At 38.1% G+C, this 27,878-nt stretch overlaps 2 protein-coding genes and 1 long non-coding RNA gene across 5 annotated transcripts in view; all 3 read left to right on the top strand.

The window, feature by feature from the left end:
- Window positions 1-27,878, top strand: part of LOC132106100 (gastrula zinc finger protein XlCGF8.2DB-like) — a 173,556-nt gene that overhangs the window by 77,563 nt on the left and 68,115 nt on the right. The window lies entirely within an intron of this gene.
- Window positions 932-6,915, top strand: LOC132106184 (uncharacterized). 2 transcript variants are annotated; one of them, XR_009424054.1, is made up of 4 exons: window positions 1,008-1,049; window positions 1,780-1,862; window positions 2,136-2,290; window positions 6,882-6,915. It is a non-coding gene; the product is annotated as an uncharacterized LOC132106184 (long non-coding RNA). The 2 variants fall into 2 exon arrangements; XR_009424055.1 differs by lacking the exon at window positions 1,780-1,862 and having other exon boundaries at window positions 932-1,049.
- LOC132106039 (gastrula zinc finger protein XlCGF57.1-like) lies at window positions 17,253-27,204 on the top strand. Of its 2 annotated transcripts, XM_059511648.1 has the most exons (4): window positions 17,293-17,335; window positions 18,050-18,132; window positions 18,396-18,550; window positions 25,540-27,204. In XM_059511648.1, the coding sequence occupies exons 3-4, from the start codon at window positions 18,466-18,468 to the stop codon at window positions 27,141-27,143; spliced, it is 1,689 nt and encodes a 562-aa protein (XP_059367631.1). In that variant the 5' UTR covers window positions 17,293-17,335; window positions 18,050-18,132; window positions 18,396-18,465; the 3' UTR covers window positions 27,144-27,204. The 2 variants fall into 2 exon arrangements, with proteins under 2 accessions (XP_059367633.1, XP_059367631.1); XM_059511650.1 differs by lacking the exon at window positions 18,050-18,132 and having other exon boundaries at window positions 17,253-17,335.

Here is a 27,878-nt window from a genome sequence, read left to right as displayed (position 1 = left end):
TGTAACATCTTTCAAATACTCAAACAAATTTTGAGATTTTGTGGCTTTTCATTCATTGCAGCACCACTGCTCTGTAACTCACCAGGAAATGAAGCAAGTTAAGAACTCTAAGAACCCTTTTTAGTGGTTAAGACTCACCTATACATGTTTTTACCTGCTCATGTTTCCATACGCAGCTGGCAAATAAAATGAAACGCATACATTTAATGTTGGGTCAACTAACTAACTGGTTTTGTGTCGATCGATCAAGAGCCACTAAAAAAATCTGCCTAAACACAGAATCATGTCAGAATGCTATCAACAATACCATATTATAGTATAACAATCAAATAATAGAAATATGTGTGTGTATAGAAACCCTTTAAATCACACTGAGATTATATATTTTCACTTGTAAATACCACTGTTTGCATTTTAATACTATAGTGTTTTTAACCATGTTATCTTAAAGTGTATTAAACTGTATATTTTGTAGTATTTACAACACTTTGTTAATAAATGCTACAGCATACTGTACAGTAAACTGATAAACTGTAATAAATACTGTAGTATACTTTAGTTTTTACTACAGTACACCGTGTTGAATTGTGGTATAATATACCCTATAGTTGTAGAAAACTTGTTAATATTGGTCAGTAATTTGTTTATATTACTATAGTTGTTAAATTACTACAGCAACAATAGAATTAACACAATGAAATGAATGAAAGTATTTCCAATAGTATGGTTCAAAAACACCATAGTATTTCCTATAAATTACTATAGTATTTTTCCATAGGGAAACATATTAAAGTTCTGTCTTTAAGACAGAATCTCACATTCTTTCATTTGTAATCCTTGTAATATGTTCAACACATCATTGGAAAACATTTTTAAATATCCATTTCACCAATTAATCAATTCTGAAAAACTCTAGAATTTAAATGAGAATTTCTGTAGTTTAGACAGCTGAGTGATAAGAGGACTTTTATTTTGGTGTCGTGGTGTGACGTCATAAGACTGCGCCCGTGCACTGCTCTCTGCATCTGTTGAGATCGGCCTGAAGAAAGGTTTGTGTGTTTATAAGCTTTGAAAGCATTTAAATCAATTCAAAAAGTAAAGGAAATGTCATAGTTTTTTACAAAGAACATAAAATAGCTTAATTATGGATGGAGTTAAATTGTGATGCATTATCTAACATTAATAAACAGTATTGTTATGAGTAAACAGCACTCACACACAATAACAAAAGCTAGGTCTCATTCTGCTCCCTATGTAGTGAATCAGTTTATCATGAAGACCAGTTCACTCACTGGGAAGTACTGACGAGAGAAACCAAGCTTGAGGAAACAAAACAGTGTGGCTACTTCCCAAAATGATTCGGTGTTTACACTGTTACAAACCAGAAGCAATTATTTTCCTGAAACTGCTATCTATTAAATATGTGTTAAATGTGCAGATAATAATAAAAATAATAACAACAACAACTTATTTAAGGTATGTATAACATATAAGGAAAATAAGGGACATTACCTTTTTTATGTTTTGATTTATACTTTACGCTTAACCTTTGATTAATATTTTAGCTATAAAACTGGATTAATCTGATTATTATGATGTGTTTTCGCTGCTTTGACTTTTACATTTTATTAAATGCTTATTTCAGAGATTAAATTCTGTTTATGAAAATTTCAAATTTCATCATTAGAGTAATCTCTCTGCTGGTCATCACTGAGAGACATTTGCAATATTTTTATTCCTTTACATGGTTATGAAAATAAAACTAAAAATTGCTTGCAGGGAAGGATCTGGGAAGGTTCCTTTGATTTGGTTCCCAAAAATAACCAAAAGGGTACCACAGAGGATCATTCTGCGTTTGTTGGGTATGGTGTTTCACTGCAAATATTGGAAAAACTGCATTTCATATGGCTTTCATAAACGCTTCTGTGATGATTTAAATACGAGACAGTTCAGTATCATACGGAAAGATTGGCAACCCTAATCTAATACCAAATACAAAGCATGCTGATGTTTTTTTGTGTAATAAGGTGATTTAAGTCCATTAACTCTGACTTGGGAGCAGAATGAGACGCACCCACCAAGAGATTTAGTTTGCATTTATTGTTGCTTTTCCTAATTATTCTGATCTTAAACAGGACGGTGTGACCAAACACACAGAAAAACTCCTGCTGAAGCAGCTGAGATCCACGCGATACTGTTATAAAGATGGCGTTTATTAAAGAGGAGAGAGAAAACATGAGGATTGAAGAAACATTCGGTCTGAAACATGACCAAACTGAGGAACAAACAGGTTCGTTTTTATTTTCAAAGCTGAACTCACTCATTTGATCCTTATTACAATGTTCAGCTCTACAGAAATGAATGATATTTCTGAAGAATGTCATATGAGCGTTAGGGCTGTGTATCACCAGCAAAGTCACCAAATCAATAAATTCATGGCCCTGTGTGAAGAACTGTTTGCCCCCTGTTAAAACTGGTTTATCACACCCGAGTTCAATTTCTCTAGCCACACGCAGGCCTGATTAGTGCCACACCTTTTTACAATAAAGAAATCTCTGAAATAGGACCTGCCTGACAAAGTGAAGTAGACCAAAAGATCCTCAAAGATGCAAAAAAAATTCAGAAACATATAAGAAAGAAAGTAATTGAAATCAGTCAGTCTGGGACAGGTTCTAAAGCCATTTCTAAAGCTTTGGGACTTCAGTAAACCGAAATGAGAGCCATTATTCTCAAATGGCAAGAACATGGAACAGTGGAGAACCTTCCCAGGAGTGGCCGGCTGACCAAAATTACCCCAAGAGCACAGCGACGTCTCATCCAAGAGGTCACAAAAGACCCCACAACAACATCCAAAGAACGGCAGGCCTCACTTGCCTCGGTTAAGGTCAGTGTTCATGACTCCACCATAATAAAGAGACGGGGCAAAAATGGTCTGCATGACAGAGTTCCAAGACAAAAAAACGCTGCTGAGCAAAAAGAACATAAAGGCTTGTCTCATTTTGCCAGAAAACATCTTGATGATCCCCATCAAGTGTGGACTGACAAGACAAAAGTTGAGCTTTTTTGAAGGTGTGTGTCCCATTGCGTCTGGTGTAAAAGTAAAACCTTATTTCAGAAAAAGAACATTATACCAACAGTAAAATATGGTGGTGGATATGTGATGGTCTGGGGCTGTTTTGCTGCTTCAGGACCTGGGAGACTTGCTGTGATGAATGGAACCATGAATTCTGCTGGTAACCAAAAAACCCTGGAAGAGAATGTCCGGCCATCTGTTTGTGACCTCAAGCTGAAGCAAACTTGGGTTCTGCAGCAGGACAATGATCCAAAACACACCAGCAAGTCCACCTCTGAATGACTGAAGAAAAACAAAATGAAGACTTTGGAGTGGCTTAGTCAAAGTCCTGACCTGAATCCTATTGAGATGCTGTGGTGTGACCTTAAAAAGGTCAACCCTCCAATGTGGCTGAATTATAGCAATTCTGCATAGATAAGTGGACCAATAATCCTTTGCAGCCCTGTAACAGACTCATTGCAATTTATCGCAAACACTTGATTGCAGTTGTTGCTGCTAAGGGTGGCCCAACCAGTTACTAGGTTTAGGAGGCAAACACTTTTTCACACAGGGCCATGTAGTTTTGGATTTTGTTTTCCCTTAATGATAAAATCCTTTATTTAAAAACTGCATGTTGTTTACTTCTGTTATCTTTGACAAATATTTACATTTGTTTGATGATCTGAAACAAAGTATTACACATGCAAAATAATAGATCAGGAAACACTTTTTCACAACAGTATATATGGTGCTTTATAATGTGATTGTGCCTTTTGTGAGGCTTCACAATAACACAGTATAGTGTATGCAAAATATTGGATCTGGATCTGGCAGAAAATGGCAGTAGGAGGCAAGGAATCCAAGCACGTAGACTGAGCTCATGACGGGAAAGCAGGGTGTATCCAGTGTAGGAAAGCAGTGTATCCAGTGTAAGGATGGAGCCAGGGAGCTGGATAGAAGGATAATGGGGCTTTGAATGTATGACTTCCCACTATTGGCCAACAGGAATCAGGATGCTGAGCAGAATCAGTAGAGACAAAAGACTGGGTGGTACCAGCAGAGATAAAAAAAAAAAAAGCCATGAGGCTGGCCAAGACCCGTGGGAATGAAGGAAGGGGGTGGTCCATTCTAGAGTGTGTAGATTCATGAGTGCTAGCTTCGTAACCACTGGATTTGGGAGCTCTAGGAACACAGAGGCCCCTTTTCCAACCAGTAGGAAACCTGGTGCTAGTTCAGAGCTAGTGCTATTACTGATTCAGGGTTGGTATGAATAACAAGCCTTCTAAGAACCAGTTTGCATTTCCATGGGCTAGAGAGCCACCACAGAACTAGGTCTTACATCACTGTAGACATCTCATCTTTCTTAGCAACACTAGTGTGGCTGCGCCTCAAGATGAATCAGCGCTGTTCAGACTGCCTGACGCATGACACCAAAGCACTTCGAGAGCTGTTGGAAAGCAGATGACTCTTTAATCCCTTAGACTTAGAAAACTTTAATGTCCTCAGAGAGGCAATTTGTTATGCAGTACAGACATATTGACGCAGAAAAATTATACACATGCACAATACCATAAAAAAAAAAAAAAAACTTCACATGTTTTCCAGTCATACCCCTCCCCATACCTTATTTGATTGGGTTATTGCCATGGGAATGAATGAGTTTTTTTGCTTGGTTGGTTCTAAACTTAAGGTATCTATATCTACCACCAGAAGAGAGAAGCTTGAACTCCACTGAAAGTGGATGGGTTGTATCCATGCAAACCTTGTCTGCCTTCTTTGCCAATCTCGTCAGATATAGTTGGTACATGTCTACCTGTTGTTTACCAATAATTCTTCCACAAGTTTTAACAATATTACTCAATTTGTTCCTGTGGGTGATTTTTGAATGTCCATACCAGCAAACAATACAGTAGGACAGAATACTCTCAATAAAAGACTTATAAAAAAGAGACAACATTTTGTTATTAACATTAAAATAATTAAGTTTTCTAAGAAAGTATAAATGTTGTTGGCCCTTTTTAAAATAAATGGTTGGCATATGATTTTCTTGAGATTTTGGGCATGTGTATAACAATATAAAAAACTGTACATCTGAAATGCTAACTTGTGCAGTAATGTAAAAGCATATTTTTACAACAGTTAAGGACCAAATTCCACCTGTGATCACAGAAGGAAGTTGTTACAAACACTCGATCTGGGTTTTAGGTGAGTTTTGAGTAAAAGTGTAGCTTGATGCCAACGTTAGCTGCTACTAATTAGTTAGTTAGTAATGCTCCTAATAGCAGATGCAGTTCTTCATAATGCATTTTGTCAATCATTCACGTAAGGTCGTAAGAAAATGTTTTGTTGAAGTAAGACTTTTGATAAAAGTGGGGTAAATGTTTACTGAGATTGAAGCCTTTTATGAGTTTGTGAGATTATATTCTGAAATATCATAATGAAGTATTAGTTGACTTGTGGCTTTAGCTTCATTAGGTATCTAAAATCATGTCCTACATCATAATTTTTGTTTTATATATGTAAAAAATGTTTTTAATATTTTACAATTTGTTTTAATGTTTGATCTTATATATCTGTATTATCACAACAGTATGAGTAATTCTGTTTCCTGAACTGTAAACTTTGAAATGTCAGCTTTTTGAAAATATATTATGTATCTAGAAAGATAAGCTGCCAGCAACGTTTTAATTTTGGGTATGTCATTTGTGTCTCCATGCTGAAAATAGGGGGTGACAAGTAAGGGTTTAAGCTTAAGAATTCCTCTCACGGTTCTTTGATGCCACATGCTTACTGGTCCACCATCGCTGACACATCCTAAATAAGCCTAATATCAACAATGGCTTTGCTTACCAACATAGTCGCCCAAACACCCCAAGTACAACATGATTGTGTTTAGCTGATAAAAAGCCCAGTGAAAAGTTCTTGCTCATCTTGTTGATCAAGGTTACCCAGCCCCTGATGCTAGCAGTTCTTACTTTTAGACCAGCAATGTTTTGATGCTACTTATGGACCACTTTTCCTGGTACCTAGTTGGTGCTTTGGGTGTCTGAAGACAAATAACTGATTTAAAACTATGCTCTGTCTCAGAACCAAAACTTTAACTGCCTTAAAAAGGGCAAGAGACTACTAGACTGGGGTCATATACTAGGACAGGGATCCTGAAATCTGGCCAACGAGATTCACTTTTCTGCAAAGTTTAGCTCTGGTAACCCTAATCAAACACGTCTGAGCATGCTACTCAATGTCTTCAGGATCATTAGAAAATCACAGGTAGGTGAGTTTGATCAAGGTTGGAGCTAAACTCTGCAGTGCATTGGCTCACCAGGAAAAGATTTGAGGAACCCTGTACTAAGAGAAAAGCAGAGGACCTAATACTGAGCCCTGATGAACTCCATACTTGTACTTGACAAAATGTCTATTTGTTTACACCTTTTTAGGAGTCGGATAGATTTAAGACCTTATCTGTGCTAGAGCTTATTGGCAAATTTAAATAAAGTTTTAAAAAATGATTGGCAGATTCATGATTAGTCTGTAACAGTGGTTTTCAGTCCTATTCCCGGGGACCCACCGCTCTGCATATTTTTTTTTCAATGTTTCTCTCACCTAAAGAGCTGGTGATCTGAATCAGGTGTGTCAAAATGGAGACATAAAATGAGCTGAGCAGTGGTGTCCCTAAGACCAGGAGTGACTGGTCTATAATATCAACAAATCCCAGTTTTGTTGGACATTTATTGGTTTTGATGTTTCAATGCTTTTATCTTGGTTTTGAGTTATGTTGCTTCAAGTCTTTAAAGTGCCACTAATCTGTATTTGTCTTTTTTCACTTTAGACCTGATGGCGCTGAAAGAAGAGAGGCAAGAACTGACAAAGACAGAAGAGAAAGATCAATATGAGAGACTTGAATTCAAAACTGTGGAAACGTCTATGCAGTCTGAAACATCTTCATCACCAAAAAAAGTTCAGAACACCGAATCTAGCAGTTGCTTCATCTGCCATCAATGTGGAAAGAGTTTCAAACAAAAATATACCCTTCAAATGCACATGAACGTTCATACTGGAGTGAAGCCTTTCAAATGCCATGAGTGTGGAAAGACATTCTCACGTAAAGCAAACCTTAAATGCCACATGAATAGTCACACTGGAATGAAGCCTTTCATATGCCAACTGTGTGGAAAATGTTTAGCACATAAACAAAGCCTTGCTTTCCACATGAAACGTCACACTGGAGAAAAGCCATTCACATGTGATCAGTGTGGAATGAGTTTCATACAGAAAGTATCCTTTGATTACCACACAAAGAGAGAGAACTCAGGTGATAACGGTTTTACATGTAAACGGTGTGGAGAGAGTTTCAGTTGTAGAGGAAATCTCAAAAATCATACGAGACTTCACACTGGAGAGAATCCTTTTACCTGCAATGTGTGTGGGAATAGCTTCACATATAAAACACACTTTGATACCCACATGAGAACTCATACTGGAGAGAAGCCTTTTACCTGCAAACTGTGTGGGAAAAGCTTCTCATGCAAAGGATCTCTGAAGACTCACATGGTCGTTCACACTCGAGAGAAGCCGTTTCCATGCAATCAGTGTGGAAAGTGTTTCAGGCATAAAACAACCCTTGATTCACACCTGAAATGTCACACTGGAGAGAGTCCTTACATCTGCAAATTTTGTGGGAAGAGCTTCTCAGGTAAATCAACCCTTAATGCCCACATTAGAAACCACACTGGAGAGAAGCCCTTTAACTGCAAACTGTGTCAGAAGAGCTTCAAACAAAAGGTACATCTTAAGATTCACATGTCAATTCACACAGGAGAGAAGCCTTTTGTGTGTGGTCAGTGTGGAAAATGTTTTTCACGTGAAACAAACCTTACTCACCACATGAGGATTCACTCAAAAGAGTATAATTGTCAGCAGTGTGGACAGATATTCCCAGACAAGAGACGCCTTTACTGGCATGAAAAAGTTCATTCTCAAGAGTCTTTCATCTGCACTCAATGTGGAGAGAGTTTCAGACTGAAAGAAAAATTTAAGGCCCATATGAGAATCCACACTGGAGAGAAACCATTTGCCTGTCTTCAGTGTAAGAAGAGCTTCACATATAAAAGAGACCTGAAACGTCATTTGCAAACACATACTGGAAAGAAGCTGCAGTTCTCTGTGAGCGGAAAGAGGCTTAGAAAAAGGAGCAGTTTGAAAGATCAAAAGCACGATCGCTCTGGAGGAAGGCAGTTTAATTGTGACCAGTGTAATAAAACATTTCTTTTGCCATCACACTTACAAATACACCTGAAAAGTCATGCAGATGTGAAACCATATTTGTGTTCTTCGTGTGGAAAGCGTTTTAAATGGCTCAGTAGCTTAAAATGGCACCAGAAAATACATATCTGTGTGAAATTAAAGCTACGTTCTCACCGCAGCCGAAAGTGACCCAAATCTGATCATCCACCTTTGACAATTTGCATTGTTCTCCTCTAGATAGACTCTTCTACTTTTTTTAACCACTGTATATGTGACCTTCTGCTTTGCTAGAAGTCAGTTGTCTTGTATAAGAAATCTTTGTGAATATGAAATTCATCTTTGAAACTTTACAGATTGTTACATTCACAAATTTCTAAATTAAATGTAATTATTTCAAGTGTTATTATTGTTAGATTATTTAGTTGTAAAGTTAATTAGAAAAATTAAAAAAAATTATAAATAGGTTGAAATAATGTCATTATCCAGCTTAATTCTGTTCAATCTTTTGTTCATATCCGAGGGCCTGTTTACATCTGGTCACTTCATGCATTTTCTCTGTTTGGATATCTATCTGATTTTATAAAACTGTTCTATTCACACTTACACATAAATGTGTCTTAGCAAAATGGATATATACGATCTTCAGTTCCAGTGCTACATGCAAATTTAACAGATTTCAAGACAATGAAAGCAACGGATATGCACGGCATTTATTCATCATCAGCTAATTTCAAGATCAAAGACTGCAATAGGAGAGAGCACGGCATCAGCATTAATAATGCAGAGTTCACCATGCACGTCAGATCACTGTTGGTTCCACACTGCGTGACTATCTGGGTTAGCATTCAGTTGCTGCTGGTTCACATTGCACAATGGATCGGCAAAGGGGGTTTCACATTGCAGAATCACGGACAACTCTGGTCTGCCAACTACATTTAACAACAAAACACATGTAAGAAGTGGTAAAGAAATAATGGAGAACCTGTGTGCATCGAACTGCACTTCTCGAGCTGGAATTATTAAAAAAATGATAGCTACAAGGAGAATAAGAAAAACAGATAATGCAGGAAGGAGATGCAGGGAACAGGGATTGTGTGTTCTGCAAAGAGAGTAGGAGGTAAATAATAATTTTGCAGGAACTATTATGCTAATGTTGTGGCTGATCAAGCAAATATTTGTGCTTGTTTGTATGTATATCTATTAAAATACTGATATTCTGGTCTACATCTCATCCTCCAACTTCCCTCTGTCCTGCTCCTTGTCCCTCATTGGCTGTAGGTTGTTCCCAATGTAGTTTTCAGTCATCATTGAAATCAAACAAATCATTGCACAGAGCACGATTGTGAATCATCAACAGCTCTAGATATTTAAAATGCCAAATATTTTGTGGGCGTCGCCTACCCGTCTGCGATTCCCTCAGATTTCATCTTTAACAATTCACACTGTGTGATTGTCACTCGTGTGAACAAGCACCTATTTGTCTCCGATTTCAGGCATTTGTTTGCGTTTTATCAAAACCTGTCAGCGAGTGCAAAATTGGGATGAAATCTTGCAGTATGAACACTGCATAAGATCGCAACTTTTTAATGAAGACTATTGTGTCTTAAGCATCTGCAAGGTACTTTGTTTCATTTGCGGAAGTTTTTGTGTTGGCTTGCTTTAGAGATACTCTTGATGCATGTTGCATCAAAATCAATTTAGTCCCAAATAATATGGATTCAGTTTAACTTAAATGCAACATTAATTTATTTTCAGAAAGCCTTTTACCTTACATTAGTTTGTATCCTATCAACCTCCTTGTCTCAAATTAATAAAGCTGAATCATCAGCATATAAAATAAAATTACAATCACAAACTGCTAGCATGTCATTAATATATAAAAGAAACAAAAGAGGGTCTGAAACACTTCCTTGAGGGACTCCATTTTTTTTTTAAATGTCCACAGAAAGAACCCCATCAATTTATTTACATACTCATACATCTGTTTATACACAATCTTTAAGGCCACAATAAAAATGGTGATTGGACAATAATTTCCAGGATCGTATTTGTTTTGTTTTTTGGATAATGGAATTATTTTGTCTAGTTTCATATCAAAAGAGACTATACAATGTTCCAAGGCAAGGTTAAAAATGTAATAGTTGGAGCTATAATGTCTGCCGGAATATCGGTCCTTCCCAGTTGACTCTTCTAGCATTTAAGTCATTTAATCTACATTCATTTTTGTAAAAGAAGGGGGAAAAAATTGCAACACCCTTGTTTTAAATAAAATCTCTTTAAATCAATCCCATAACTTCCCTTGGACAGCTTAATCCACTGAAATATTTGCACTTGATGGAGAAAAAAAAGAATTTAATTTAATTGCAATTGATATTTATCAAATTCTATCTTACCATCAATATCTAAACTAGGGCTGTCATGATATTAGATTTTCCACACCACCGTTATTGTGGGCATATTGTGGATATCGATATATCGAGATATCTATAGAAACCTTGGGGGTAAAAAAAAAAAAGTAATCAAATAAATTTGTTTTAGTTTCTTTTTATCCAACAAACACAAGGATATTGGTAAAACAGGCCATAAGACTCTGGCTTTCTCTGTCTTCTTTGAAGTCCACTAAGAAATAACAAGAGAGAAAATATTTTTCAAGTTCAACAGTAACAGTGATGAATAAATATTAACATCAAAACTGATACTTTAACCTGACAACTTGCAAACCTGTAGTTTAAGCTCTTTAACCTATATTTGCTTTGGCGTTAATGAAGTCATGCAGTTAACGTGCTGCTAATTCAGTTTTAATGTGCACCTAAAATGGCTACAGATGAGGCACCAACTTAACATTTTACAGAGTTTAAGGTCCCACTGAATCGGGTTCACGAAGAGTTTGGTGGGCAGGATGGACTCCACTTCCTCCTGGACTTCTTCTACATTGTGTAGGTGGGATAAGGTGTCGGCTCTCGTGTTCTTGGACCCAGGTCAGTAGGATATGAGGAAATGAAAACGTGTGAAAAATAGTGCCCACCTGGCTTGGCGAGGGTTAAGTCTTTTAGCTTCCTTGAGATACTGCAGGTTTTTGTGATCCATGAGTACAAGGAAAGGCAACCGGGCTCCCTCTAGCCAGTGCCTCCATTCCTCGAGGGCCAGCTTCACTGCTAATAATTCTCAGTGGCCGATATCATAGTTCCATTCTGCTGACAGTTTTCTGGAAAAGAAGGCACAGGGCATTGACTTCTTAGCTTGCTCAGAGTACTGGGATAGGATAGCTCCTACCCCCGTGGTGGAGGCATACACTTCCACAATGAACTTATTTTCCGGGTCTGGGTGCTGTAGTAAGGGGGCTCTTATGAAGGCGGTTTTTAGCGATTGGAAGGCCTGTTCTGCTTCCGGAGTCCACTTGGACTGTCTTGGGCTTACCTTTCAATAAGGAGGTTAATGGGGTGGTGATGATATTATATCCGTCGATGAACCGTTGATAGAAGTTTGCGAAGCCTAAAAATCTCTGGAGTTCCTTGACAGACTTGGGTGTAGGCCAGGAAGTAATAGCTTCTGTCTTATGGTCATCCATCTTAACCCCTCTTGCGCTGATCTGGTATCCGAGGAATTCTACGGAGGTCTGGTGAAAAATAAATCTTTCTGCCTTCACAAACAGAATATTTACGGAGTTGTTGGAGTACCTGGGTTACATGCTGTTGATGTTTCTCTTAATTGCGGGAGCAGATGAGTATGTCGTCGATGTAAACGAGGGCGAATCGGTTCAGGAAATCTTGAAGGACCTCATCCATAAAGCTCTGAAATACAGATGGGGCGTTTACAAGACCATATGGCATCACTAGGTATTCGTAGTGCCCGGCTGGTGTGATGAAAGCTGTTTTCCAGTCATCTCCCTCTCGGATTCTGATCAGATTGTATCAAATTTAGTGAAGATGCGAGCGTCACAGAGTTGTTCTACGGAGGATGGAATTAAGGGTAGTGGATAACTGAATTTCACAGTGATCTTATTTAATGCCCTGTAGTCAATGCAAGGTCGCAATCCACCATCCTCCTTGGGGACGAAGAAGAAGCTGGCTGCCGCCTGTCACTGTGTAGATGGAGTATTGTTTCTGAGTTCTGGTCGTTCTGAGATAGTGTGTTTCGGCGAGTTTTCCCGAGATGACGTTGCCTGCTGATCCGGAGTCCACGATGGCCGTGGCTGAAATGATGACATCTCTTATTTTCAAAGTCACACTGATGGTTAATGGGGAGGACACAGAGGGTTTAGGAAGGACTGAACTCACCATTAAACGTGGGGGACGAGATGGGCAAGTGCATAAGAAACTATTTTTATTCCCACAATAAAGACAGAGCCTGATTTCTCGTCTGCAAATTTTTAATCAGTAGGAGTCAGTCTCTTGGTTTCCACTTGCATTCGTTCTGGCTGTGATTCAGGGAGCTTCTCAGACGTGGGCTGATGGATAACAGGAGCTGGGGCAGGTGTGTCTTGATAGCAGGACTTGGATCTAAGGTGCCCTCGCTGGGCTTGTTGCACGAATTTTTCTAACCCCAAATTATCCCATATTATCATCATATATGGCGAGCTGTAACCATAGCGCAGGATTTAGCCCTTCCCGGTACACCGTCAGTAAGGCTTTCTCGTTCCATCCATTCGCTGCGGCCAAAAAAAATGGTGAGGCTCATTATAAAGGGGCCTGACTGCACCCCGGCAAGAGCCACTCATCCAAACGGCTACGGATGGGTTCCTCTGGCCGAGCAGGAAGGGGTCTCTTGATCCACTGCAAAGCTTGATCACGGAGGCTTCGTAGTCTCATAGAGTAAAGATCTAGTAGCCATCGCTGATGGAAAATAATCAGAGGATCCTATGGGGATGTGCCACTTATATAGCCAGATGACCCCACCCATTCTGGTGGGCTTTACCGCCATAGGCTCATGCAGGCCATTGGTTCGTTTTTAATTCACTGCACAAACCAATGCACGTGCAGTTAACACTGAGTTATTGAAAGGCTTCAGTCATCAGAGAAAAGGGTGTTTTCCCCATAGCATCTTAAACAGAAGCAGTATTTGAAATACATTTATTTCATGCTAAGTATATTTCAAATACATTTACGTATTTATGTGCTTAATAAAATTATCATGCAATTGTGCTTTTAATATACTGAACTGTTATATGTGAAGTCTGCTAACATGGAACAAGAAGATCTAATTTTGTGCTTAAAGCACTTTAATTGTGACTAGTGGATAAAACGGGGTTTTTGTTATCCTTTTTTCAGTTTACCCAAATTATCTTTAAAAGGAAATCAAGATATTAGATCCAGATTTCTGTGCATTTGAACATCCTTTGAATGATGGATTAACATTGTAAGTAACAAATTCAGGACCAAACAATTAATGAAAATTTGTCACAAATGACACAATTAATGTGTTCACAAAGCCGTGAAGATTTGCAGACAATAATTGACTTGTGAGGATGAAAAATTGGCAGCAGATAACAACATGAAATTGTATAAACTGCGCCTGGCAACACATTTCAGCTACGAGTACAAGAAAAACTACATACTACTACTACTACAAGACAAACAAGATACATGTACTCATGAGCAAAGCATGATACCATGCCAATATCTACACTGATTAATGGTGACTTTGTGACAGCAGATCATTGTAACACACTGAAAAGATCTTTCAAATACTCAAACAAATTTTTAGCTTTTGTGGTTTTTCATTCATTGCAGCACCACTGCTCTGTAAGTCATCAGGAAATGAAGCAAGTAAAGAACTCACCCTTTTTAGTTTCTAAGACTACGCATATCCATGTTTTTATCTGCTCATGTTTCCATACGCAGCTGGCAAATAAAATGAAACGCATACATTTAATGTTGGGTCAACTAACTGGTTTTGTGTCGATTCCAGAGCCACTAAAAAAATCTGCCTAAACACAGAATCATGTCAGAATGCTATCAACAATACCATATTATAGTATAACAATCAAATAATAGAAATATGTAAAAAGGGCGTGTAGAGAAAAGAAATCTCTGATAGCCGAGGCACTCCTTAATTAAAATGTCTTTAATGAAAAAATGACATGTCCTAAATGGACAACTTTAAAATGCCCACGCGTAGCGGCATGAGGCCTTCTTCAGGGCATAGTGAAGCAGATAAAAAAACTGATCTTATAATGATAAAGACACACAGGTAGAAGCAAACACACAGGTGCTGACAATCAATGTTGAAGGTCTGCAGGTAATTGCTAGGACACGCCTCTCACACGGTTCTCAGCACTAAAGCTATTAGTCACAATAATAAACAGAAACACAGGCAACAGATAACATGCATATACATTCATGAATACCTCTCACATGGTTCTCAACACAGAAGCTATTGGTCACAATACTAATGCCCTGAAGAAGGCCTCATGCCGCTACGCGTGGGCATTTTAAAGTTGTCCATTTAGGACGTCATTTTTTCATTAAAGACATTTTAATTAAGGAGTGCCTCGGCTATCAGAGATTTCTTTTCTCTACACTGCCTTTTTAAATGTTCTACCTTGGACCGAAGAGCACCCAAATCAAACCTAAAAGGAATTGAGCATGCCATTCATCTTGAATCGAAATAGAAATATGTGTGTGTATAGAAACCCTTTAAATCACACTGAGATTATATATTTTCACTTGTAAATACCACTGTTTGCATTGTAATACTATAGTGTTTTTAACCATTGTGGGATTACAAATTTCTAAAATGTTAAATCTAGGTTCCAATGTAATAGCATATGAACTGAAAACGTTTTTATATACATTTTGAGGTAAATCAGGAAAATCAGGTGTCTGAGATAATGTCCTTTTGTCTCTTCCTTGCCATTTGGCTTTTTAAGCTCAAGACACAGCTGTGCCTTTTGTCTCTATGATAATGTGAAGGTATAAGCTATACTGTCAGGCACCTCTGTATTTAAATGACACTGTTATGCTGATGAGATCAAGGCTGGGAAGATGCCAGTGTCTGGCACCTTCCTGATTGCATTTGCATGCTTTGTTTAGGTTTGTCTCCACCTCTGTGTATCCCGCCCCCTTAAAATGTACATAAACTACAATGTCTTAGGGACAAGTTAGACTTTTGATGACTGCAGCGCCACGCAGACCGTTCTCAATAAAGAATCCTGCTGAAGATTACCCAAGAGTCTCCTGGTCTTCGTTTCTGAGTTCCCAACACCATGTTATCTTAAAGTGTATTAAACTGTATATTTTAAAGTATTTACAACACTCTGTTAATAAATGCTACAGCATACTGTACAGTGAACTGATAAACTGTAATAAATACTGTAGTATACTTTAGTTTTTTCTACAGTACACCGTGTTGTATTGTGGTATAATATACCCTATAGTTGTAGAAAACTTGTTAATATTGGTCAGTAATTTGTTTATATTCCTATAGTTGTTAAATTACTACAGCAACAATAGAATTAACACAATGAAATGAATGAAATTATTTCCAATAATATGGTTCAAAAACACCATAGTATTTCCTATAAATTACTATAGTATTTTTCCATTGGGAAACTTATTAAAGTTCTGTCTTTAAGACAGAATCTCACATTTTTTAATTTGTAATCCTTAATATTTTCAACACACCATTTGATAATGATTTTTTTAAATATCACCAATAAATTAATTCTAAAATTTAAAGTTCCCGTTTTTTGTGCTTTTTTGAAGCTTTGATTGTGTTTACAGTGTGCAATATAACGTGTTCATGTTTCGCATTTTAAAAAAAACAGTATTTTTCACCTATCTGTATACCGCTGTTTTCACTGTGATAAAAACGGGCTGATGACATCCTTGTTCTATGAAGTCCCTCCTTCAGAAATACGTAAAAAAGTGAAGTGACATTCAGCCAAGTATGGTGACCCATACTCAGAATTTGTGCTCTGCATTTAACCCATCCGAAATGCACACACACACAGAGCAGTGAACACACACACACACTGTGAGCACACACCCGGAGCAGTGGGCAGCCATTTATGCTGCGGCGCCCGGGGAGCAGTTGGGGGTTCAGTGCCTTGCTCAAGGGCACCTAAGTCGTGGTATTGAAGGTGGAGAGAGAACTGTACATGCACTCCCCCCACCCACAATTCCTGCCAGCCCGGGACTCGAACTCACAACCTTTCGATTGGGAGTCCGACTCTTTAACCATTAGGCCACGACTTCCCCGACGAGTTGTAACGAGTTGTGATTGGGCCAGCGGTTCATGTGTTGTTATTCGACAGCAACTTAGCGCATGCTGCCCTCCTGGAAACGCGATTGGACTAGTTTTGAGAAGCAAGTGGGCAGGATTTGTTTTGAAAAGCTGGCAATCCTGATCTGAACCATAGACAGTAAAAGAACGCACGTGCTAGAGATGTACTTATAATCACAGGAGTGTTTTTACTGACGAGATGCGCATGAAAATCGCATTCGATTTTTTTGCACAGCCCTAACATCTAGTTAACAAAGCTAAACAGCGTTGCCCATTGTGTAATAAGTTACAGAAACTGTTAAACGCACCAACTTAAATAATAAAATACACTTACCAGTTGTGGTCCATAAACAAGGCCAGACAAAGAGGGAACTGCTCCATCTTTTAAGAATAATCTTTGTGGGAATCTAGCATTAAACTGATTGAGATTGAGGAAGATGTCCTCAGCAAGCTGTCCTCAGCAAAGTGTGCTGCACATTTTACATGTGGATTATAATTTTCGGGAACCGAGTTAAACATAAATTGTAACCATTAATCTCCAAGTACAGCGTCCCTGGGAAGGCCAAACAAATCCCGCTTGGCATTGAACTTTGTGCTTTAGAATTTTACAGATATTATTTATACTCTAACAACAACATTACACCCTAACTAAAATGTAAAACATGGGATCATGAAAAACGGGACCTTTAAATGACAATTTCTGTAGTTTAGACAGCGGCGTGATAACAGGACTTTTATTTTGGTGTCATGGTGTGACGTCATAAGACTGCGCCCGTGCACTGCTCTCTGCGTCTGTTGAGATCGGCCTGAAGAAAGGTTTGTGTGTTTTTAAGCTTTGAAAGCATTTAAATCAATTCAAAAAGTAAAGGAAATGTCATAGTTTTTTACAAAGAACATAAAATAGCTTAATTATGGATGGAGTTTAAAAAAAATGCTTTATCTAACATTAATAAACAGTATTTTTCTGAGTAGACTGCCCTTACACACAAGTAACAAAAGCTAGGTCTCATTCTGCTCCCTATGTAGTGAATCAGTTTATCGTGAAGACCAGAGCTTGAGGAAACCAAGCTTGAGGAAACAAAACAGTGTGGCTACTTCCCAAAATGATTCGGTGTTTACACTGTTACAAACCAGAGGCAATTATTTTCCTGAAACTGCTATCTATTAAATATAATATGTGTTAAATGTGCAGATAATAATAAAAATAATAACAACAACATTATTAGGGTTGTCAACTTATTTAAGGAAAATAAGGGACGTTACCTTGTTTATGGTTTGATTTATACATTACGCTTAACCTTTGATTAATATTTTAGCTATAAAACTGGATTCATCTGATTATTATGATGTGTTTTCGCTGCTTTGACATTTACATTTTATTTAATGCTTATTTCAGAGATTAAATTCTGTTTATGAAAATTTCAAATTTCATCATTAGAGTAATCTCTCTGCTGGTCATCACTGAGAGACATTTGCAATATTTTTATTCCTTTACATGGTTATGAAAATAAAACTAAAAATTACTTGCAGGGAAGGATCTGGGAAGGTTCCTTTGATTTGGTTCCCAAAAATAACCAAACGGGTACCACAGAGGATCATTCTGCGTTTGTTGGGTATGGTGTTTCACTGCAAATATTGGAAAAACTGCATTTCATATGGCTTTCATAAACGCTTCTGTGATGATTTAAATATGAGACAGTTCAGTATCATACGGAAAGATTGGCAACCCTAATCTAATACCAAATACAAAGCATGGGGATGTTTTTTTGTGTAATTAGGTGATTTAAGGCCATTAACTCTGACTTGGGAGCAGCCCAACCAAGAGATTTAGTTTGCATTTATTGTTGCTTTTCCTAATTATTCTGATCTTAAACAGGACGGTGTGACCAAACACACAGAAAAACTCCTGCTGAAGCAGCTGAGATCCACGTGATACTGTTATAAAGATGGCGTTTATTAAAGAGGAGAGAGAAAACATGAGGATTGAAGAAACATTCAGTCTGAAACATGACCAAACTGAGGAACAAACAGGTTAGTTTTTATTTTCAAAGCTGAACTCACTCATTTGATCCTTATTACATGTCCAGTATTCAAAATTCGAAATGAATGATATTTCTATAGAATGTCATATGAAATTCTGCGACAGAGATACAGTAAAAATGGAGAATATGACAACCCAACAAAACAACAAGAAAATTAAAGTTGGTAAAGCTAATAAGCTCAGTAGCTTCTGCAGCAACAACTCAAGCATGTAGCCCGCTATTGAGATCATCGTTTCGCAAATATACAAACCAGGACCTCTGCAATTCGACTGGGCATGCTCTCAATCAACTTCTGGGCCAAATCCTGACTGATAGCAACCCATTCTTTCATAATCACTTCTTGGAGTTTGTCAGAATTAGTGGGTTTTTGTTTGTCCACCCGCCTCTTGAGGATTGACCACAAGTTCTCAATGGGATTAAGATCTGGGGAGTTTCCAGGCCATGGACCCAAATTCACTATACTTTCTGCAGAAGATCAATCTGTCCCTGATGTTTTTTTTGGAGAGAAGTGGCTTCTTTGCTGCCCTTCTTGACACCAGGCCATCTTCCAAAAGTCTTCGCCTCACTGTACGTGCAGATGCGCTCACACCTGCCTGCTGCCATTCCTGAGCAAGCTCTGCACTGGTGGCACTCCGATCCCGCAGCTGAATCCTCTTTAGGAGACCATCCTGGCGCTTGCTGGACTTTCTTGGACGCCCTGAAGCCTTCTTTACAAGAATTGAACCTCTTTCCTTGAAGTTCTTGATGATCCTATAAATTGTTGATTTAGGTGCAATCTTAGTAGCCACAATATCCTTGCCTGTGAAGCCATTTTTATGCAACGCAATGATGGCTGCATGCGTTTCTTTGCAGGTCACCATGGTTAACAATGGAAGAACAATGATTTCAATCATCACCCTCCTTTTAACATGTCAAGTCTGCCATTCTAACCCAATCAGCCTGACATAATGATCTCCAGCCTTGTGCTCGTCAACATTCTCACCTGAGTTAACAAGACGATTACTGAAATGATCTCAGCAGCTCCTTTAATGACAACAATGAAATGCAGTGAAAAGGTTTTTTTGGGATTAAGTTAATTTTCATGGTTAAAGAAGGACAATGCAATTCATCTGATCACTCTTCATAACATTCTGGAGTATATGCAAATTGCTATTATAAAAACTTAAGCAGCAACATTTCCAATTTCCAATATTTATGTAATTCTCAAAACCTTTGGCCATGACTGTATATAAAAAGTCTATTCACCCAAACTTCTGATGCTTCCAAACAGTAATACGATAAAAAAAGAGAGCTTTTTCTGAAAATTCATGGATAGACTTTATATGGAGAGACAGAAATATCTTAATTTCATTAAAAACACATTTACCACATATGACGTCAAAGAGGCACAGGTCTCGAAATCTTTTCTTGCCATGACTGCCAAAGAGATTGTACTGGATCGCCACTTCATTTGAAATCAGGAATTTCATCATCCTCCTCGTAGCATCATCCAGTGAAGAACCACCAATATCTGCTACCTTTGCAGCCTAAGTACAAACACAAACAAAATCATTTGTAGATGACATGCATAAATCAGTTCATCTGCAGAGTGATCTCAGAACATGAAGTTCATTTTAGATTTTCTCTTTTTTATAGTGTTGGCAATCGAACCGACTTCGTTACTGATATTCTTTTAAATAACATTAATAATTTGATTATTATTATTTTTATTTATACAGCGCATTTCCAATACCCAAAATGTGGCGATACCAGCATTTCCAGCACTTGAGTTCACGCATTTAACAGATATGTCTGATTAACTACAATCATAGCTTCACCCTCCTCACGGAGCACTTACACAGAATTTGAAAGCCGCATTTCAGAGGATCTGTCTATGAGCAGATATATTAGGGATCCGCTGACAGATCTGCTGATAGATGTGGCTTTCATATGCTCCCGTGTGTCTGTGTAAGTGCTCAGTGAATAGCATGAATCAGTGATCATTGTACCCAATCACAGAGACATCTGTTGAGCACATGAAAACAATAACCTAACCCTAACAATAACCTAACCCTAATCTGCTCAAAAGTGCACAAAATGTTTGCAGGATATTGCTGGTATAGTAATATTTTTAAAATTTCTATAACAACTGATACCGAAGTCCCTCCCCATTATAAGCATGAGCACATTACTGCGCAGTAGCTTAGTGGCCACGGTAAGTAATGACGTCACGACGCCCAAGCACTACACCTGAATCTGGCAACACGGACTCACGGAGGCTGCGCCAGCGCCCTTCATCACAAAGCTTTCAAGAGTTGATCGTTCCTCCAGCGTCTCACAGAGAAAATTTTCATGCCATTCTTGGAAACTAAACTGAATTATATGTGTCATGCAGACATTCATATGAGGAGTTTGACAGCAAAGTTTTCATTCAGAGGACAAATTATGTCTGTGAACATGATAAAATGTATCGCGGTACTTTAACGTTACGGAACTGATGACCTAGGTCTGGCTATGGCCTACGCGAACAGAAAAGCCTAAAGAATGGTGGTCTCAAAACTGTTTGAAATTCACCCCACCTGCCATTTTTAGGAGCAAGTTACTTCAAATGTATTAAAAACTAAGTATTTTGCCATTCGAACGCGGTTAATACTATAAATTGTGTGGAAATTCAGTTTCCACTCAGGTGGAAAAAATGGCGGCAAGAGAGACACAAAATGCACAAGTGAAGCATAAATGAACACAACCGAGAACCCTACTTTATTAATGGCAGGCAAGAACAAAACTACACCTTTAAGTCAACAAAAACGACATGCTTAAAGCCTTTATAGACATTTTTAGCGATAACGCGGCCAGAAAAAACACCACAAGGCTACATTATGTTAACGGTAAATTAAACATTCAAAACAATGTTCCCAATACTTGAAACCGTGGATAATTAATCCATTTCTAGAAAATATGCATTTTACCTGCTTATTTCCGATCCGTGTCGACCACTGCTGACTGTTAAAAGTAGTAACTCCTGCCGTCCGTGCTGCCGCACCACTGTGCTTAGAAGAGCGCGCGGCAATTTCTTTTATTAGAATATTAAAATCTTTACAGCTATATAATTAAATGTACGCTTATTTTCAGCCAAGATCATTGACATATGATTTTATATGATATAATATTATGTGAAAAAAAATCGAACTCAAATTTTAATACAATAGGACTACTTTGTCAAGCGGAAGGTTGTGAGAACATTTGAGAGTGTAGAGGAGAGTCCCATGTGAGACCGATATAATTCTACTCTAGACTCTAGAGTTAAAATAAAAATAATTTTAAAAGGGTTGTCCCTGCTAACATGTGTGCAGTAAAAGGAAAATGTATTTTTGCTTAGGCAGGGTAACATTTTAATATTGATAATTTTATTTTTAAAAGACTTTTTTAAAAACATTCTCTTTATTCTGTTTTTTTTTACGTTGGCACAAAAACAAAAAAACATTACAATACAAATTTTTACACTTTTATACAAATCCTGATTTAGCACTAGATTTAATATCATAATAATATACCGGTATTGAAAAAGAAAAGAAAAGGAAAAAGAAAATAAGTTTGTGTGGGGTGCTTGTATTAGAATTCAACTACTGCTTTCTTATTAAAATAATTGATAATTTTTTTTTTTGCTCTATTTTATCACTGACACCAAAAACAGCTAAAATTGTGTCTGGATCCAACTGCTTTCCCAACAATTCTGACAGCAACTGAAAAACTGAAATCCAATAATTACCAATCTTAGGACAACTCCAAAACATATGATGCTGGTGTTTGCCTGGGTCTACAGATGAAAATATATTAAAGATTTTAGAGAATATTTTTTCTCAATATTTATTCCTAAGAAGTGGCTTTTAACCAATAAAGTTTAAAGGTGTAAAGATGTATTTAAGTCTGAAATTATTTTGCCCACACAGATCCCACAAAGGTCTCATATCTATATGGGACCCACATTGTGAAACACACATGGGACCCAAGTAAATTGCCCATTTGCAGCCCATGCCCACATAGATCCCATAAAGGTCCCATATGTTCCTACCTAAATGGGACCCACATTGTGAATCCCACATGGGACCCACGTAAATTGCCCATCTTCAGCCCATGCCCACATAGATCCCATGAAGGTCCCATGTGGTAAAACCTATATGAGACCCACATAAATTTCCCATCTTCATCCCATGCCCACATAGATCCCATGCTGCCCAGGTATAACCCATATGGGGCCCACATATCAATGTTGGCTGGGAACATTTTAGTTGAATTGTTCCACTGTTTTTGTTCCAACGTTAACAAGTTCAAGTGAATCTCATTAAGTTCACATGTTGCCCACATGATGTTGCCACAACACAAAGAGAGTCTTTTGTCTTCGTGTCAATTATAGCAAAAACAGAAGAAAAAAATATTTCTGTTACTTTTGAAAATGGTTGACAAAAAGCAAAACCTAGAGACTTGACACTTTAAACTTGGCCAGATCATAGAGCTTAATTTGGGGCGAGGTTGACAAAGTCTTGTTGCAATCGGCCAAAGGGGGTTTTAGATGGTTCCAATCTTTTAAAATTTTTGCTTTATGGTGCACGTTTGAATTGAGAAATCTACTTTTGCCGAAATGTTCCTAGGTTTTTCACCCGATTGGACCAAACCACTGCAGAAATATTCTCTGGACACTGAATATCAATAATTATCAAAATAAAGTTGAAATTTAGATTTTATTTGCACAAAATCAGTATGCCAAAATCATCTATGCTAACATTCGCCAAATGTTAATTGAAGCATAACTATTGAACAGAATGAGATATCTTTACCAAACTCGGTACACATACAGGTCCTTCTCAAAAAATATTGAGATAAAAGTTCATTGTTTTCCATAATGTAATGATAAAAATTAAACTTTCATATATTTTAGATTCATTGCACACCAACTGAAATATTTCAGGTCTTTTATTGTTTTAATACTGATGATTTTGGCATACAGCTCATGAAAACCCAAAATTCCTATCTCAAAAAATTAGCATATTTCATCCGACCAATAAAAGAAAAGTGTTTTTAATACTAAAAAAAGTCAACCTTCAAATCATTATGTTCAGTTATGCACTCAATACTTGGTCGGGAATCCTTTTGCAGAAATGACTGCTTCAATGCGGCGTGGCATGGAGGCAATCAGCCTGTGGCACTGCTGAGGTGTTATGGAGGCCCAGGATGCTTCGATAGCGGCCTTAAGCTCATCCAGAGTGTTGGGTCTTGCGTCTCTCAACTTTCCCTTCACAATATCCCACAGATTCTCTATGGAGTTCAGGTCAGGAGAGTTGGCAGGCCAATTGAGCACAGCAATACCATGGTCAGTAAACCATTTACCAGTGGTTTTGGCACTGTGAGCAGGTGCCAGGTCGTGCTGAAAAACGAAATCTTAATCTCCATAAAGCTTTTCAGCAGATGGAAGCATGAAGTGCTCCAAAATCTCTTGATAGCTAGCTGCATTGACCCTGCCCTTGATAAAACACAGTCGACCAACACCAGCAGCTGACATGGCACCCCAGACCATCACTGACTGTGGGTACTTGACACTGGACTTCATGCATTTTGGCATTTCCATCTCCCCAGTCTTCCTCCAGACTCTGGCACCTTGATTTTCGAATGACATGCAAAATTTGCTTTCATCCGAAAAAAGTACTTTGGACCACTGAGCAACAGTCCAGTGCTGCTTCTCTGTAGCCCATTTCCTGCACACGCCTGTGCACGGTGGCTCTGGATGTTTCTACTCCAGACTCAGTCCACTGTTTCCGCAGATCTCCCAAGGTCTGGAATCGGTCCTTCTCCACAATCTTCCTCAGGGTCCAAGTCACCTCTTCTCGTTGTGCAGCGTTTTTTGCCACACTTTTTCCTTCCCACAGACTTCCCACTGAGGTGCCTTGATACAGCACTCTGGGAACAGCCTGTTCGTTTAGAAATTTCTTTCTGTGTCTTACCCTCTCGCTTGAGGGTGTCAATGATGGCCTTCTGGACAGCAGTCAGGTCGGCAGTCTTACCCATGATTGCGGTTTTGAGTAATGAACCAGGCTGGGAGTTTTTAAAAGCCTCAGGAATCTTTTGCTTTAGAATTAATTAGTTGATTCAGATGATTAGGTTAATAGCTCGTTTAGAGAACCTTTTCATGATATGCTAATTTTTTGAGATAGGAATTTTGGGTTTTCATGAGCTGTATGCCAAAATCATCAGTATTAAAACAATAAAAGACCTGAAATATTTCAGTTGGTGTGCAATGAATCTAAGATATATGAAAGTTTAATTTTTATCATTACATTATGGAAAATAATGACAAGGATCCTGAAATCTGGCCAACGAGATCCACTTTCCTTGAGAGCTTAGCTCTAACCCTAATCAAAAACATCTGAGCATGCTACTCAGTGTCTTCAGGAGAATTAGAAAACCACAGGTAGGGGAGTTTGATCAAGGTTGGAGCTAAAGCTTGGAGCGCATTGGCTCACCAGGACAAGATTGAGGAACCCTGTACTAGAAAAAAAGCAGAGGACCTAATACTGAGCCCTGATGAACTCCATACTTGTGTTTGATGAAATGTATATTTTTTTACACAGTATTAGTAGTTGGAAAGATTTAAGACCTTATTTGTGGTAGTGCTTATTGGCATGATTGGGCAGATTCATGATTAGTCTGTAACAGTGGTTTTAAGTCCTAGCCCTGGGGACCCACCACTCTGCAAATATTTTAAATGTTTCCCTTATCTGATACACTGAGTTCATGGTGCTTTTGCCTAAAGAGCTGGTGATCTGATTCAGGTGTGTGTAAATGGAAACATAAAATGAGCTGAGAGGTGGTGTCCCTGGTCTATAATATCCCAGTTGTGTTGGAAATTTTGGTTTTGATGCTTTAATCCTTTCATCTTGGTTTTGATTTCTGTTGTTTTAAGTAATTAAATTGTCACTACTCTGTATTTGTCTTTTTTCACTTTAGAACTGAAGTTGCTAAAAGAAGAGAGGAGAGAACTGACAATGACAGAAGAGAAAGATCAATATGAGAGACTTGACTTCATAACTGTGGAAACATCCATGCAGACTGAAACATCTTCATCACCAAAAAAAGTTCAGAACACCGAATCAAACAGATGCTTCATCTGCCATCAATGTGGAAAGAGTTTCAAACAAAAATATAACCTTCAAATGCACATGAACGTTCATACTGGAGTGAAGCCTTTCAAATGCCATGAGTGTGGAAAGAGATTCTCACGTAAAGAATACCTTAAACGCCACATGAAACGTCACACTGGAGAAAAGCCATTCACATGTGATCAGTGTGGAATGAGTTTCATACATAAAGTATCCTTTGATTACCACACAAAGAGAGAGAACTCAGGTGATAACGGTTTTACATGTAAACGGTGTGGAGAGAGTTTCAGTTGTAGAGGAAATCTCAAAAATCATACGAGACTTCACACTGGAGAGAATCCTTTTACCTGCAATGTGTGTGGGAATAGCTTCACATATAAAACACACTTTGATACCCACATGAGAACTCATACTGGAGAGAAGCCTTTTACCTGCAAACTGTGTGGGAAAAGCTTCTCGCGCAAAGGATCTCTGAAGACTCACATGGTCGTTCACACTCGAGAGAAGCCGTTTCCATGCAATCAGTGTGGAAAGTGTTTCAGGCATAAAACAACCCTTGATTCACACCTGAAATGTCACACTGGAGAGAGTCCTTACATCTGCAAATTTTGTGGGAAGAGCTTCTCAGGTAAATCAACCCTTAATGCCCACATTAGAAACCACACTGGAGAGAAGCCCTTTAACTGCAAACTGTGTGAGAAGAGCTTCACACAAAAGGGAAATCTTAAGATTCACATGTCAATTCACACAGGAGAGAAGCCTTTTGTGTGTGCTCAGTGTGGAAAAAGTTTTTCACGTGAAACAAACCTTACTTACCACATGAGGATTCACTCAAAAGAGTATAATTGTCAGCAGTGTGGACAGAGATTCCCAGACAAGAGACGCCTTAGTTGGCATGAAAAAGTTCATTTTCGAGAGTCGTTCATGTGCCATGAATGTGGAAAGAGTTTCAGATTTAAAGGACAATTTAAGGTCCATATGAGAATCCACACTGGAGAGAAACCTTTCACCTGCACTCACTGTGGAAAAAGTTTCAATCAGAAAGTAACACTTCAGATTCACACGAGGCTTCACACTGGAGAGAAACCATTTGCCTGTCTTCAGTGTAAGAAGAGCTTCACATATAAAAGAGACCTGAAACGTCATTTGCAAACACATACTGGAAAGAAGCTGCAGTTCTCTGTGAGCGGAAAGAGGCTTAGAAAAAGGAGCAGTTTGAAAGATCAAAAGCACGATCGCTCTGGAGGAAGGCAGTTTAATTGTGACCAGTGTAATAAAACATTTCTTTTGCCATCACACTTACAAATACACCTGAAAAGTCATGCAGATGTGAAACCATATTTGTGTTCTTCGTGTGGAAAGCGTTTTAAATGGCTCAGTAGCTTAAAATGGCACCAGAAAATACGTATCTGTGTGAAATTAAAGCTACGTTCTCACCGCAGCCGAAAGTGACCCAAATCTGATCATCCACCTTTGACAATTTGCATTGTTCTCCTCTAGATAGACTCTTCTACTTTTTAACTTTAACACTGTATGTGTGTGTGTGTGACCATCTGCTTAATCTGCATAATTCAGTTGTTTTGTGTAATGCATTATAATTAAATTGTTTTTTTTCTCAATATCTGAGGGCCTGATTACATCTGGTCACTTTATGCATTTTCTCTTTTTGGATATCTATCTGATTTTATAAAACTGTTTAATTTACACTTGGCCATAAATGTGTCTTAGCAAAATGGATTTACAGGTGGTGGTCATATATTTAGAATATCATCAAAAAGTTGATTTATTTAACTAATTCCATTCAAAAGGTATAATTATATTCATACATTACATACAGACTGATATATTTTAAATGTTTATTTCTTTTAATTTTGATGATTATAACTAACACCTAAGGAAAATCCCAAATTCAGTATCTCAGAAAATTAGAATATTACTTAAGACCAATACAAAGAAAGGAATTTTCGAAGTCTTGGCCAACTGAAAAATATGAGCATGAAAAGTATGAGCATGTACAGCACTGAATACTTAGTTGGGGCTCCTTTTGTCCGAATAACTGCAGCAATGTGGTGTGGCATGGAGTCGATCAGTCTGTGGCACTGCTCAGGTGTTATGAGAGCCCAGGTTGCTCTGATAGTGGCCTTCAGCTCTTCTGCATTGTTGGGTCTGGCATATCGCATCTTCCTC

Source organism: Carassius carassius, chromosome 26 (assembly GCF_963082965.1).
Source record: "Carassius carassius chromosome 26, fCarCar2.1, whole genome shotgun sequence".
In the NCBI taxonomy this organism is placed as follows: domain Eukaryota; kingdom Metazoa; phylum Chordata; class Actinopteri; order Cypriniformes; family Cyprinidae; genus Carassius; species Carassius carassius.
Note: the sequence above shows the minus strand (reverse complement) of the source record. Positions and strands in the feature narration are given on the sequence as shown.

Bases quoted from the DNA above. Each gene is read 5' to 3' on its own strand.
- LOC132106039 (XM_059511650.1), top strand. From the start codon at position 18,466: ATGGCGTTTATTAAAGAGGAGAGAGAAAACATGAGGATTGAAGAAACA. The intron at 18,551-25,539 runs GTTAGTTTTTAT...TTTTCACTTTAG, and splicing joins CCAAACTGAGGAACAAACAG to AACTGAAGTTGCTAAAAGAA.